A 13,842-nucleotide genomic window follows, 5' to 3' on the forward strand; every position below is an offset into this window, starting at 1 on the left:
CCATGCTCAAACCACCAACATGTCAACCCTTTCAGTACATAAACAATGGGGAGGCTGAAAGCATGGGTTGGTTCCGTTATCAGAACCCAGACAGGCTGGCTCAGACATTACCCAAACAGTCACACACATGAAAGCACTAGCATGCAAAGCACACACACCCAGCGCCTAAAGACTGTCCATCCCACGTCTTCTCTCGTGACTATGAAAACACATCGGAATCCCCCTGTACACACACACACACACACACACACACACAGTGTTGGATTTGTACGGTGTGGTTTTGGAACTAAACACTAAATCTGTTCATGCTGGGGTAGTGCAAGACAGGAACGTGCGAGAGAGACAGAAAGAAAGAGCGGCTGAGAGAGAAGAAAGGGAAGAAAGGAGAGGCAGAGCCCTGGAGCAGGGTAGCTGGTCCCTTTCACCAGCAGGGTACACGCACACACACACATACACACACACACAAGAGAGTGCACACTGCAGGCTTTCAGCATAGCCAGCCAGCTCTAGATTGTAGCTCACTCTTGTACAGAGCAAAAACTAAAACACAAAAATCAAGAGGCGTGCCCAACGACGAAAAACTTCCAGTCCTATTTTCTCGGAGAGGGAAGTTATACTGTCCGAATGGAAAGAACAGACCATTAAAAGGATATTAAGAAAAGACACCATTCAAGGTAAAACCTCTTTTTTTTTAAATTAATAAGTCATTCCATGCACGCTTTCTCAAGATCATACACTGTGGACACGCCATCTGTGGTGAGAGATTGCATCACTAGTGAGAGTGAGCAAGAAAGGATTAGAAATAGTACTGGGCAAAATCTAATATCTTGATTTTATATCACGATATAGCATGTTTTCTGGTACTTCAATACATTAAGTCTAAATATCCATATAGTAAAGAACTGTAGTGCAAAATGGACATAAGTTTCACTTGAATCTATAGAGAAAAAATATGGGCCTAGCCTCCAATATGCAAATTGTTCAAAATCAAAGTAAATATTAAACGGTTACAAGTTTAGCAGCATCTAGGCCTGTATACGTAAAAAAACAATGTTCATATTTTTAATCAAATACCTCGATGTTGACATACCGACAATATTATAGGGATGACTATTAGTGCTTTCTGGTAATCATCAGCAATGTGGATCTAATGAACAAGTGGGTAAAGGCAAAATAATAGGACAGCTAGAACGTGAGGGTACATTTAGAAAAATCCCATCACTTTACTGTGATGCAGCCTTTAAACTCAGAGTAAAATAGCACATTTATGCCCTATTGCGATACCCAAAATCGAAGACCAAATCTAGTCTCAAATCACGGTATCAATATATTTTCCTGCCCTTTGTATTAGGTCTAAAATATCTACTGTAAAACAGACACATAAGGATGCAACAACAAGCAGGCTAGAATAAACACATCCCACAGTCATGTTGTGCAAACCACCCACTGAACAACCATTCAAACAAACCTATAGATTGATTTATGAATCAAATCTTACTGGAATCATCAGCGTTATGCCATTGACCCCTATCACACTATACTCTACTCACTCTTTCGTACACTTCGAATCGTACATCAATCAGTTTAAGTAATTTTATATTTCAGTAACCATGGAAACACTACCAAGCAGGCGTTTCTGTCTGTTGGCTTCGGCGATGGCGCTGTTCATCCTGGAGGCTGAGGGCTGTCGAGTTGGCAACTGGTCCGAGTGTGAAAAGGTTCCCTTCGTCCCGGGCCACAACCTGGCCGGTGAAGGTTTTGACGTTGTGCGGATGGGTCGAACCGGGGCATACGTCATCGACGTCAAAGCTTACCTGAGCGCCAATCGCACCTGCACGCTCTGTCCCAATCGATTCCACGCCGGACAGGTGAGAGGAAAAAAACGGCCAAAAACTGCAACTACCCCGTGAAAACTGCAGTCCTCTCCGGCTGCCATTATTATTGTTTGTATTGCGTTTTCTATAAATCTCCATAACTTAGCCTTTAATTCTTTAATTTCCTCCCTGTTCCTCTGGAACATCCTCAACCTCCTCCTAACATTCCTTCCACTTCCACTACTTCATTTCCCCTTTCCTATCCACCCTCTCCCCTGATACGCGCGCCCTCCTCCCACCCCCAGGTGGAGAAGCTCCCGGCGGCAGTGTTGGACTGGCGCCCTTTCAGTCGCTGCAGCAAGCAGCTCTCCGGCGCCCTGCACCACTCAGTGGACTCCCTGATTAAGAGCTCCAGCTCCATGGTTAAAAATAACTGGGGCGTAGGTCTGAGCCTGGAGGATGTGGGCAAGGCCGTGCTTGGCGGTAGCCGCTCAGAAATGGCCAAGTTCGCCCATTCGCAGCACAGTGTGGACAAGGCCACGTTCGCTATCCACAAGATCAGCTGCACCTACTACAGGTACTAAAGGTGCTGCACGGGATGCTTTTAGGTTATTATAATTTGGGGTTGGTCAACGGATTTTCTTCTCGGGATGCATTTAATTGATATGGGAAAACAATGATTATATTAGTCTACATAGAACAATAAAAACGTAAAGTTTGCATTTCTCTTTAATTATAATAGTAATTTATATATTCATTAATTTGAATGGTTGCGCATTAAAGTGGTAATTATAGAAATCATTGGCGTTGGTCTGATGTTATTAAGGGGACCAACCGCTCAAGATTACCTTTGAACTTATCTTCAAACGGTTTTATGAACTGTTTTTGTTCGTCTTTTTAGCTACAGACTTGCTGACCACCCTCAGCTCAGCACAGAGTTCTCCAAACATCTGCGACGCCTCCCGCAGAGCTCTGGTTCCCCAAAGAACAGAGCACTGTACAGACGACTTATAGACACCTACGGAACACACTACATACACCAGGTCAGAAATGCTGCAATTTAGTATTATATACACCTTAAAAGCTTATTCTCTCATCTTCATCATGTTAATATTTGTCACAAAGGCAGATAGCATGTCTAAAATCTAGGGTTGTGTTCCCTTGAAAAGGTGCAACTCGGTGGTACAGTAAGGAGAGTCACAGCCTTCAGGACCTGCCTGGCAACATTGAGGGGTTTCTCAGAGTCTGAGATCAAGAACTGCCTGAATATTGAACTGAAGATGTCCCTGGGTTTCCTGCCCGCCAACACCTCCTTCTCCAACAAATGTGATGCCCTCATCAAGGGCAATGTGAGCATGGGCTTCTACCAAGGATTCATGACCCACAAGATCGAAGTCATTGGTGGAGAGAGGTATTTCCCAGACATCCTCTATGACCAAGATCCATCAGAGTCCTACCATAGCTGGATGAACAGCCTCCATGACAATCCTGATGTGGTTTCCTATGCCATCTTCCCTCTGCACCATCTGGTGGAAGACCCAGAGGTCAAGGAGAACCTCAAGAGTATGGTCACGGAATACATCAAGGAGAACCGGCTTAAGGAAGAACACCTGGGTCCTAAGAACTGTTCCCCGAACCCCAACCTGGACCACAACTGCTGCCCGCTTCGTGCAGGAAGGGGGACGCTGAAGTTGGAGATTCACCGAGCTGCAGGTCTCAGGGCGGACACATTCACAAAGACCGACGCCTACGTGAAGATCTTCTACAATGACATGTATGAGGAGACGGCGACGGTGATGGACGACAATGACCCCGTGTGGAACGCCACATACAACTTTGGCTCTGTCGAGATGGGCAATCAGCTGCGGTTCGAGGTGTGGGACAGGGATGTGCTCTATAATGACGTTGCAGGGAGATGCGTGGTCTTCCCAGAGCGAGGGACTCACTCTCTGAGCTGCCAACTAAACAAAGGAGTTCTGTATTTCACCTACAGTTCAACGTGTGATCCCCACCTTATCGGCTACAGGTGTGGACGGTACTCGCCCAATGCAGAGTAGATTAATGTACTCGTACTTCTATAAATCAATGCGATTACTGGTATATTATATATATATATATGAATAACATTTCCAGTGGACCATTTGACCTGGCAGATTCTAGCAGATGTATTTTAGCAGTTAACTGACGTCAGGATGTTACGAGCTACCTCAGATCATTTCTCAGAATAGGATCTTCCGTGGAATCCAACCTGATTTTAATTAAATCCAAATATTTTAGAAAAATAATGAGTGATGACTAACTAAACTATTACTTTTTAACTTAATATAACCAGCAGTTGATATACATAAAAGAACAGACATGAAAAATAGTGGGGAAAATCCTAAATACACCAAGTTAAATATGTGTAAGAGGATAAGAGGGTTAAACAAGAGATTGAAAAGAGGTTATTCATGCTCTACGTCAAAAAAGAAACGGCTACCAAAGACAAATCATTCTGATATTCCATGTGTTTTTCATTATTAAATATGAACAAGAACATACAAAAAGATACAAATAATGTGATAAAAGTCGTAACAGATACAGTTGAACAGATACAGCACAGTAGCTAATCCTACAGTACATGAAACAGCACAGCCTCCCCCTCCTCAGACAGCTGCTGCCCCGGGTACCCGGGGGAGAGACAGCAGAACCTAAGTCAGGTGACAGCAGAACTTAAGTCAGTTACCTCCAAACACTGCATTGCCCAAATGGTTAACAAAGCTTACGATCATTTGAATTCTTTATTGGCCCTTAGTCTACATTTTCATTCTTTCAGTTGCGTCATTGTTGAAACAGTGAGACCATATTGGTGGATTTGACACACTTTTAGCTTCCTGATACCGCAGGTACGATAAAATATCCCCATAATAACAATCGTTTTGATTTGGAGTTTGACACTTTATATTGAGCCGCTTGTTATACTTTAGAATGAGATAAGAAGTTTATATCAAAACCATAAAATATGTTCAGTATAGTCCAATATATATGCTAACAGTGTGTTGGCCATCTGGCCAGATCTCAAATGGCACAAATGTAAAAACTGGAAGTGCTCCAAAAATATCTCAAAGCCTTACAGTTTGCAGATAAATTGGCCATCTTCATCTCGACCCTGAGAATCATGGGAATAGTATGGGTTATTATAAAATGCCCCGGGTATGGAAACGTAGCTACTGTGCAGGAGCATTATGGCAGCTTTATGGCGTCATGTTCATAGTTGTATCACAAGATCTAAAAGCTTTGTATTTAAGGAAGAGCGTTCAAGTTTCTCATACGAGTCCAGTAGAAAAGCCACAGCCTGACCACTCCCGACTATGTACTGGTTTCAAATATTTGTAAAAAAGGTCAATAAAAATAACAAAATATTTGTTCAGTATGACTGTCTGGATCAAGTATGGAGCAGGGGTCCAAACCCTGTCCCAGGATGACGATTCTGTGAGAATACTGTTCGAACAATAAGAGTTGGGCCCGTTTTGGAGTGTCCTTACCAGACAGGGTGGAGTTTAGTGCACACCGTGTTAAGTGTGTCAGTATGCAAATAGGTTTCACAGTCCCAGCGAGGCCTTCAATAAAGAGGCCATGTCCTCAGGAATGGTCCCCTCACCACCTGAGAGAAGGATTATCAATTAAGATCTCCTTTACCCTTCTTAATACAGCAGGGCTTTGGGTCAGAGATCTTGCATTTGATTGTTGTCCTAATCCAGCATGCAGCCAGTAAATCATTTAATTTGACCAGCTTGGTGATCAATTTCACCAAGGGTTTCACGGCACGCATGCCATGGGTATCAAACCATGGATGATATATTGGTAAACATGATCCATGGGTATCAAACCATGGATCATATGATCATATATATATATTCGAAAACTCATGCGGCTAATGCCTTTTTGTGCATTCTCCAAACCACACTAAGTCCAGGCTCAATGTAAACAGGACACCCCATTTTTCTTGCAAATCTTATTATTGATATAAATGCATGTCTAAAGTCAGATTTACCACAGCATTTATTGCATAAAGTAAGGGTCAAGAGTGAACAGTTAAAAAAAAGTAATACATTTATATTCTTTGAACATATGACCATACAAATAACGTTCTCATTTTGAAATTGTAACGGATAGAGCCAAGAGCCAGTGAACCCACTGCGGTTTTAAACGTGGTAATTTGTCTTACATGATCGTCAACGTTGTAATCTATGCTATTTATCACCATTTCTGATATAAGATCCCCATTTAGAGAAAAAGGGGGTAAAATGCTATGTTTTTGCCATTTCCCCCCAAGACACTGAGAACATTCCACCCTGTAGCGAACGCAGGTAGTGTTCTTTCGGGATGTCCGCGTACCTTTTCTGAGGTACCAAGGGGCACCGGTGGTACAGTTTGTGTGGACGTGTGGTCCGCGTCTGAGTGAGGGTTAGGCTTCCCAGACACCCATAGTATAATGCTATGCTCATAACACTTACACAAAGGCGGTTCTATAAAAGTATTATAAAGTTGGAGTTGGTTGTAACCATGGGGATAACAGCCCCTCCTCTTTCCTAAAACTCTCAGCCCAAAACCCATAGTTTTAAATCACAGTGTTTGAATCCAGTCTGAAACAGTGGGTTCACTGGCTCTGTAAACGATAGGTATTGTGTAATAGACCCATCATGTAGATGTCACCGCTATCTTTTCTTTGCTTAATTGCGTCAGTTGCCGTCATGTCCTGTTCCAGCTTCAGTTTTTTCTGACCAAGTCGCAGCAGGTTATCTTCAATACTGTCCTTACTGATCAGCATTATGACCTTTACCGTCCTGTATCACACACACACAACACACACACCAGTCCATATAGAATGCTGCATAACTTATAGCCAAGGCCTCGCATCGTCTGCATGTTTTACGTGTTACTCTTTCATTTTCAATCATTACAAAACTGCTCCTTGTGTTTTTTGTAAAACGTTTGAATCTGCAACGAGTTTAATAAATAATCCTCAAACATCTGTCAAATAAATCTAAAATGAATCTTCTCTTGTGACTATGAAAACACCTCAGAATCCACACACACACACACACACGTTGGATTTGTACCGTGTGGTTTCGAAATTAAACAATAAATCTGTTCATGCTAGGGTAGTGCAAGACGGAAAACGAGCCAGAGCGAGAGACGGAAAGAAAGAGAGGATGAGATATAAGAAAAGGAAGAAAGGATAGGCAGAACCCTGGAGCAGGGTGTGCCCAACGACGAAAAACAAACAAGGGCAAAGACAAAAACAAAAAAATCCAGAGGCGTGCCCAGCGATGAAAAAACATCCAGTCGTATTTTCTCGGCGAAGGATGTCATACTGTCCGAAAGGAAAGAACAGACCATTAAAAGGGCATTAAGAAAAAACACCATTCAAGGTAAAACCTCTTTTGATTTTAGGTCATTCCATGTACGTTTGCCAAGATCATCCACTGTGGCAAGCCATCTATGGCGAGAGGTTGCACTCACTAGTGTGAGTGAGAAATAAGATAAGAGATAGTGCCGGGCAATATCAAATATCTTGATTTTATATCAGGATATACCATGTTTTCTGGTATTTCAATAAATGAAGTAAAAGTAAAATATCCCCATGGTAAAGCCTATTTTTGATTACTCCTGTGTGACTAGGCCTACGAGTTTTTTCTCATGTTACGAAGACCTTTACTGTAAAATGGACATAGGTTTCATGGGAATCTATCGAGAAAAGATATGGGCCTAGCCTCCAATATGCAAATTGTTCGAAATCAAAGTAAACATTAAACCGTTTCAAGTATAGCTGAATCTTTGAACGCACGAACATCTGCATACAACAATGGCATCTGCATACAACTTTGTAGGACATGACATCCTACAAAGTGGCCTCCTACCAAATGCGTAAAGCAGTGAAAGCGGCGAAGAAACGGTACAGAGAAAAGGTGGAGACGCACTTAGGCAATCGCAACAGCAGGAGTGTTTGGCAGGGACTGAAGATGATGACTGACTACAAGGGACGATCGGCCAACTCAACAGATGTGGTCCCTCACTGGTAATTGACTTGAACTCATTTTATGCACGCTTTGTGGTCAGTGATGATTATTTTCAAAACAACGCTGTTAGCCCTGCAGCCATTTTTAACAACGGTGCTACGTGCAATCTGCCCAAAGACCAGTTGATCTCAGTCTCTGAGCATTACGTGAGAAGAGCACTTAGAGGACTGAACAGCAGAAATCCCGCTGGCCCAGACGGCATTCCTGGGCGGTTGTTAAAATCATGTGCTGACAAGCTTGCACCAGTGTGCAAGCTTGAGACAGACAATCTTCAATCTGTCTCTAGCTCACACTGTAGTTCCTAGGTGCCTAAACACATCCACCAGTATTCCTGTGCCCAAGAAAGCCAACTCAGCAAGCTTACATGATTACCGCCCCATAGCCTTGAGATCAGTGGTGATGAAATGTTTTGAGAGACTGGTAAAAGATTTTATATGTTCGTCAACACCTGGCTCATTAGACCCCCTTCAGTTTGCCTAACGACCCAATATAAGTAATGATGATGCCATATCCCATGTCCTCCAAACCACTCTCTCCCACCTGGAAAAAGGGAAGGGGAATTACGCACGCCTGCTGTTCATTAAATAAAGCTCAACCTTTAACACCATTGTGCCAAACCTTTTAGTCACCAAGCTCAATCTTCTAGGATTTAATACATCTCTCCGCTCCTGGGTTCTCAGCTTTTTGATGGACAGGCCACAGGCGGTGAAGATTGGGAGCTGTATGTTAAATACAGTCACCCTATACACCCCGCCTACCTAAAGGAAATTAAGATGCTGACATCATGGTGCAATGACAACAGCCTTGAACTAAACATTGCCAAAACCAAGGAATTTGTGGTTGACTTCAGAAGGGACAAGCAGAGGCTACATCACAAACCACTGAACATTCATGGTGTCCTGGTGGAGACAGTCAGCTACTTTAAATATCTTGGAGTAGTCATCTCTAAGGACCTTCCATGGACATCACACATCTCCAACCAACTGAAAAAAGCAAGACAGCGTCTGTATCATCTTAGAAAGCTGAACAAATTCAGAATATCCAAAGAGCTGCAGAAAACATACTCGGCAACAATAGAGTCGGTTATTTCTGGAAATACCAAAACCTGGTATGGAAATAGCAACTCTCAGGATAAGAAGGCATTGCATAGTTAACAGGTGTGCAGAGAAAATCACAGACACTGCACTCCCTGGACTTCAGGACATCTACACTAGGCGCTGCCTGTCAAGGGCCAAAATAATTTTAAAGGACTGTCATTACCCTGGCCATAACATTTTTCAATGGTTGCCCCCTGGAAAGTGGCTTCGATGTCAAAAGGCCAGAACAGAAAGACTAAGAAGTTTTTTCCCCCCCAAGCCATACGGACAATGAATGCCTGATTCCCCTCTCTTCATAAACTTTATTTTATTTAATCCCCAACCCCGTTCTTTTTTTTCTTAGTACTTTTCTATTATTAAACTTGCCACAGCTGGGAGTTGCAGTCGCAATCCCCTTTCACTGCTTTTTGTTCCAGAAATTACGCATGTGACAAATAAATTCTTGAATCTTTAATCTAGCGCTGGATATGTACAAAAACCAATGTTCTTACCATATACTGTACCTCGATGTTGACATACCGACAATATTGTAGGGATGACCATTAGTGCTTTCAAGTAATCATCATAATGTTGATATAATGACTAAGTGGGTAAAGGCAAATCATAGGACAGCTAGAAAATGAGGGTAAGTTTAGAAAATCAGATCACTTTACTGTAATGCAGCCTTTAAACCCAGAGTAAATTCATGCCATATCTCTATACCCAAAATCTAAGACCATATCTAGTCTCATATCACAGCATTGATGTATTTTCCAGCTCTATCTAGTAAGTCTAAAATATCTACTGTAAAACAGACACATAAGGATGCAACAGGCAGGCTAAAATAGACACGTCCTACAGTCATGTTGTGCACACCAACCACTGAACAAACTTTCAAACAAACCTCCCATATAGATTGATTTATGATCAAATCTTACTGGGATCATCATAGTTAAGCCATTAACCACATCACACTATACTCTATCTCACTCATTCGTACACTTCGAATTGTACATCAATCAGTTTGAATAATTTTACATTTCAGTTACCATGGCCACACTACCAAGCAGGCGATTCTGTCTGTTGGCTTCGGCGATGGCGCTGTTCATCCTGGAGGCTGAGGGCTGTCGTGTTGGCAACTGGTCCGAGTGTGAAAAGGTTCCCTTCGTCCCGGGCCACAACCTGGCCGGTGAAGGTTTTGACGTTGTGCGGATGCGTCGAACCGGGGCGTACGTCATCAACGTCAAAGATCACCTGAGCGCCAATCGCACCTGCACGCTCTGTCCCAATCGATTCCACGCCGGACAGGTGAGAGGAAAAAAACGGCCAAAAACTGCAACTACCCCGTGAAAACTGCAGTCCTCTCCGGCTGCCATTATTATTGTTTGCATTGCGTTTTCTATTAATCTCCAAACCTTTAATTCTTTCATTTCCTGCCCGTTCCTCTAGAATGTCCTTGTCTGGAACCTCCTCCTAACATTCCTTCCACTTCCACTACTTCATTTCCCCATCCCTATCCACCCTCTCCCCTGATACGCGCACCCTCCGCCCACCTCCAGGTGGAGAAGCTCCCAGCGGTGGTGTTGGACTGGCGGCATTTCAGACACTGCAGGAAGCAGCTCTCCGGCGCCCTGCACCACTCAGTGGACTCCCTGATTAAGAGCTCCAGCTCCATGGTTAAAAATACCTGGGGCGTAGGTCTGAGCCTGGAGGATGTGGGCAAGGCCGTGCTTGGCGGTAGCCGCTCAGAAATGGCCAAGTTCGCCCATTCGCAGAACAGCTTGGACAAGGCCACGTTCGCTGTCCACGAGATCAGCTGTACCTACTACAGGTGCTGCAGGGGATGTTGCTAGGTTATTAAAATTTGGGGTTGGTCAATGGATGTTCTTCCCGGGGATGCATTTAATTGATGTGGGAAAACAAATATTATTTTACTCTACATAGACTAATAAAAATGTAGAGATTGTATTTCTCTATAATTATAATAGTCACTTAAATATTCAATCATTTGAATGGTTGCACATGAACGAAATCATTGACGTAAGTCATGTTATTAAGGGGACCAGCCACGCAACATTACCTTTGAACTTAACTTGGAACTGTTTTTGTTCGTCATTTTAGCTACAGACTTGCTGACCACCCTCAGCTCAGCAAAGAGTTCTCCAATCATCTGAGACGCCTCCCACAGAGCTCTGGTTCTCCCAAGAACAGAGCACTATACAGACGACTTATAGACACCTACGGAACACACTACATACACCAGGTCAGAAATGCTTCAAATTTTTTGCTAAACACCTTAAAGGGTTATTCTCTCATCTTAATGTTTATATTAGTCAAAAAAGCAAATAGCATGGTTAAAATCGAGTGTTGTGTTCCCCTTGAAAAGGTGAAACTCGGTGGTACAGTAAGGAGAGTCACGGCCTTCAGGACCTGCCTGGCCACATTGAAGGGTTTCTCAGAGTTTGAGATCAAGAACTGCCTGAATATTGAACTGAAGATGTCCCTGGGTTTCCTACCCCCCAACACCTCCTTCTCCAACACCTTCTCCAACAAATGTGATACCCTCATCAAGGGCAACGTGAACATGGGCTTCTACCAAGGATTCATGACCCACAAGATCGAAGTCATTGGTGGAGAGAGGTATTTCCCAGGCATCCCCTATGACCAAGATCCATCAGAGTCCTACCACAGCTGGATCAACAGCCTCCATGACAATCCTGATGTGGTTTCCTATGCCATATTCCCTCTGCACCATCTGGTGGAAGACCCAGAGGTCAAGGAGAACCTCAAGAGTTTTGTCACGGAATACATCAAGGAAAACCGGCTTAAGGAAGAACACCTGGGTCCTAAGAACTGTTCCCCGAGCCCAAACCTGGACCACAACTGCTGCCCGCTCCGGGCAGGAAGGGGGACGCTGAAGTTGGAGATTCACCGAGCAGCAGGTCTAATTGGGGACCGATTCACACAGGCCGACGCCTATGTGAAGATCTTCTACAACAACATTTATGAGGAGACGGTGACGGTGATGGACGACGATGACCCCGTGTGGAACGCCAAGTACGACTTTGGCTCTGTGGAGATGGGCTATCAGCTGCGGTTCGAGGTGTGGGAGAGGGATGTGTTCTTTGATGACGAGGCAGGGAGATGCGTGGTCTTCCCAGAGCGAGGCACTCACTCTCTGAGCTGTCAATTAAACAAGGGAGTTCTGTACTTCACCTACACTTCAACTTGTGATCCCCACCTTATCGGCGACAGGTGCGGACGTTACTCGCCCAATGCAGAGTAGATGAATGTACTCGTACTTTTTTTAAATCTATGGGATTATTGGTATATTATATATACTAGAGTTTCCGCACGCGCATTGCAAGCTCAACCTCAAGTTGTAATTAAACCCATAACAATAATGTGGAAACCCCAGTCGATAATGAAACAAATTTCTGAGCGCAGAATATAATAACATTTTGGCTATAATGTTAAAACATAATATTTTGATTCACCTATTAAGTAAGAAGCAAGCATAATAATTGTCTCCTCACGTTATTAAGCATGCATAATCATTTTCTACCTATAAGCCGTTTTCACAAATTTTTGCCGCATTAGTATATCGGAAGATTCTACCCTGAGGGTGATTGACACTGATTGCTTTATACGTGGACATCGATGTCGTTAGACATCAGTAGAATCAACGGGGGGTTTAGGGGGGTGGGCTTGCAATGAGAGGAATATGACGTACGGTCTAAGTTCGCAAGAGGCGGGATAAGTGTGGCCGCTGTCACTGTAGTTTGTTTGACCGCAGACAAAATAGAGGCAGAACGGGCAGAACTCATCGCCATCATTTTAAATGTTGCTAAAATGATGCATCATATAGTCCGTTGCATTCACAACATCCGAAGCATCGATCGATGAAAGATTGGAGCATGAGTTGGAGACAAATAGAAGTAACGACAAAGAAGAAAGGTGTCGCGAACGACACCTTGCGTTACCGGAGAAAGGGAGCGTATATTTTTGCTTCATTTCACATATAACACTTAGACAAATGTAGTTGATTTCTGTGTTTATCTGAGAAAACAGGGAGTGCAAGGACGGGACCTTATAATGTTCAGTTATTACTGACTGTTGTCAGTAATAATAATAAAAAAAACATTTTCTAAACACTTGCAGCTGTGAACTTATTTGTTGTCATTTATTGTATGATGTGTACTTTTAAGGTTATGATAAGACATATCTTTTAGCGTTCACCACAAATGACTCTTAAAAGCAGTACCAACATTACATTTTTTTTTAACCATTCAACAATCAAAAGGCATCAGGCTGATTATCATTTAGGGGGCCATTCAATGACATGTAGAAGCATCATCAACACGCCCACTGAAGTGGTGTGAGAAATACCGACTTTCAACTTCTCATTCACATATAAGGTAATTTACATTTCCTACAGAGAAAATACTACCTCAGGGGTAGTATGAAAGGAGACTTTCATGGTACAAATGTCAGGATATGTTCTTCACACATACGGCCCATCAGGAGAATAACAGGCCTTTCAGGTGTGTCTGAAAGCAGCTAGTGTGTGAGCATTTGATTACATTATAAAATGAGTCAAGTTATGGATAACTTGATTTTTCAATGGAAAGTGTCGTATACTATGCATGCAAATCCATTATTAAATAGCTTTTACTTTTATTCAGGGCTGAAAAGTGCATTGATATTTTAAAATGCATGGCAACTACCATTGGTTAGTTGAAAATAATAATCATCATTTAGATTAAACATCTCTTCAAGTGTCCTGGTCAAAACAGGCAGCAGTAGCCTAGTCACACATAGCATACGCACAAAACATGAGAAAAATGAAACCGCTAAAACAGTCCGTAGGGGGGAGGGGGGATATCAATA

The 13,842-nt window shown here is 43.0% G+C and overlaps 3 protein-coding genes across 4 annotated transcripts in view; 2 read left to right on the forward strand and 1 right to left on the reverse strand.

Moving 5' to 3' along the window:
* The first annotated feature begins 297 nt into the window (after nucleotides 1–297).
* Nucleotides 298–5,218, forward strand: prf1.5 (perforin 1.5). 2 transcript variants are annotated; one of them, XM_060054676.1, is made up of 5 exons: nucleotides 298–432; nucleotides 1,606–1,868; nucleotides 2,120–2,391; nucleotides 2,716–2,857; nucleotides 2,984–5,218. In XM_060054676.1, the coding sequence occupies exons 2-5, from the start codon at nucleotides 1,611–1,613 to the stop codon at nucleotides 3,869–3,871; spliced, it is 1,560 nt and encodes a 519-aa protein (XP_059910659.1). In that variant the 5' UTR covers nucleotides 298–432; nucleotides 1,606–1,610; the 3' UTR covers nucleotides 3,872–5,218. The 2 variants fall into 2 exon arrangements, with proteins under 2 accessions (XP_059910659.1, XP_059910658.1); XM_060054675.1 differs by lacking the exon at nucleotides 298–432 and adding an exon at nucleotides 441–674.
* smarcad1a (SWI/SNF-related, matrix-associated actin-dependent regulator of chromatin, subfamily a, containing DEAD/H box 1 a) overlaps nucleotides 4,307–13,842 on the reverse strand; it is a 30,572-nt gene continuing 21,036 nt past the window's right edge. The window contains exon 23 of the mRNA XM_060054671.1: nucleotides 4,307–5,457. Within this exon, the coding sequence (XP_059910654.1) occupies nucleotides 5,396–5,457 (62 nt within the window). The 3' untranslated portion in view covers nucleotides 4,307–5,395. The remainder of the gene's footprint in view (nucleotides 5,458–13,842) is intronic.
* LOC132459849 (perforin-1-like) lies at nucleotides 7,108–13,106 on the forward strand. The gene is made up of 5 exons (XM_060054673.1): nucleotides 7,108–7,228; nucleotides 9,998–10,260; nucleotides 10,512–10,783; nucleotides 11,074–11,215; nucleotides 11,339–13,106. Exons 2-5 carry the CDS (start codon nucleotides 10,003–10,005, stop codon nucleotides 12,236–12,238), a joined length of 1,572 nt encoding a protein of 523 aa, XP_059910656.1. The 5' UTR covers nucleotides 7,108–7,228; nucleotides 9,998–10,002; the 3' UTR covers nucleotides 12,239–13,106.

This window comes from Gadus macrocephalus, chromosome 6, assembly GCF_031168955.1.
Source record: "Gadus macrocephalus chromosome 6, ASM3116895v1".
Taxonomy (NCBI): domain Eukaryota; kingdom Metazoa; phylum Chordata; class Actinopteri; order Gadiformes; family Gadidae; genus Gadus; species Gadus macrocephalus.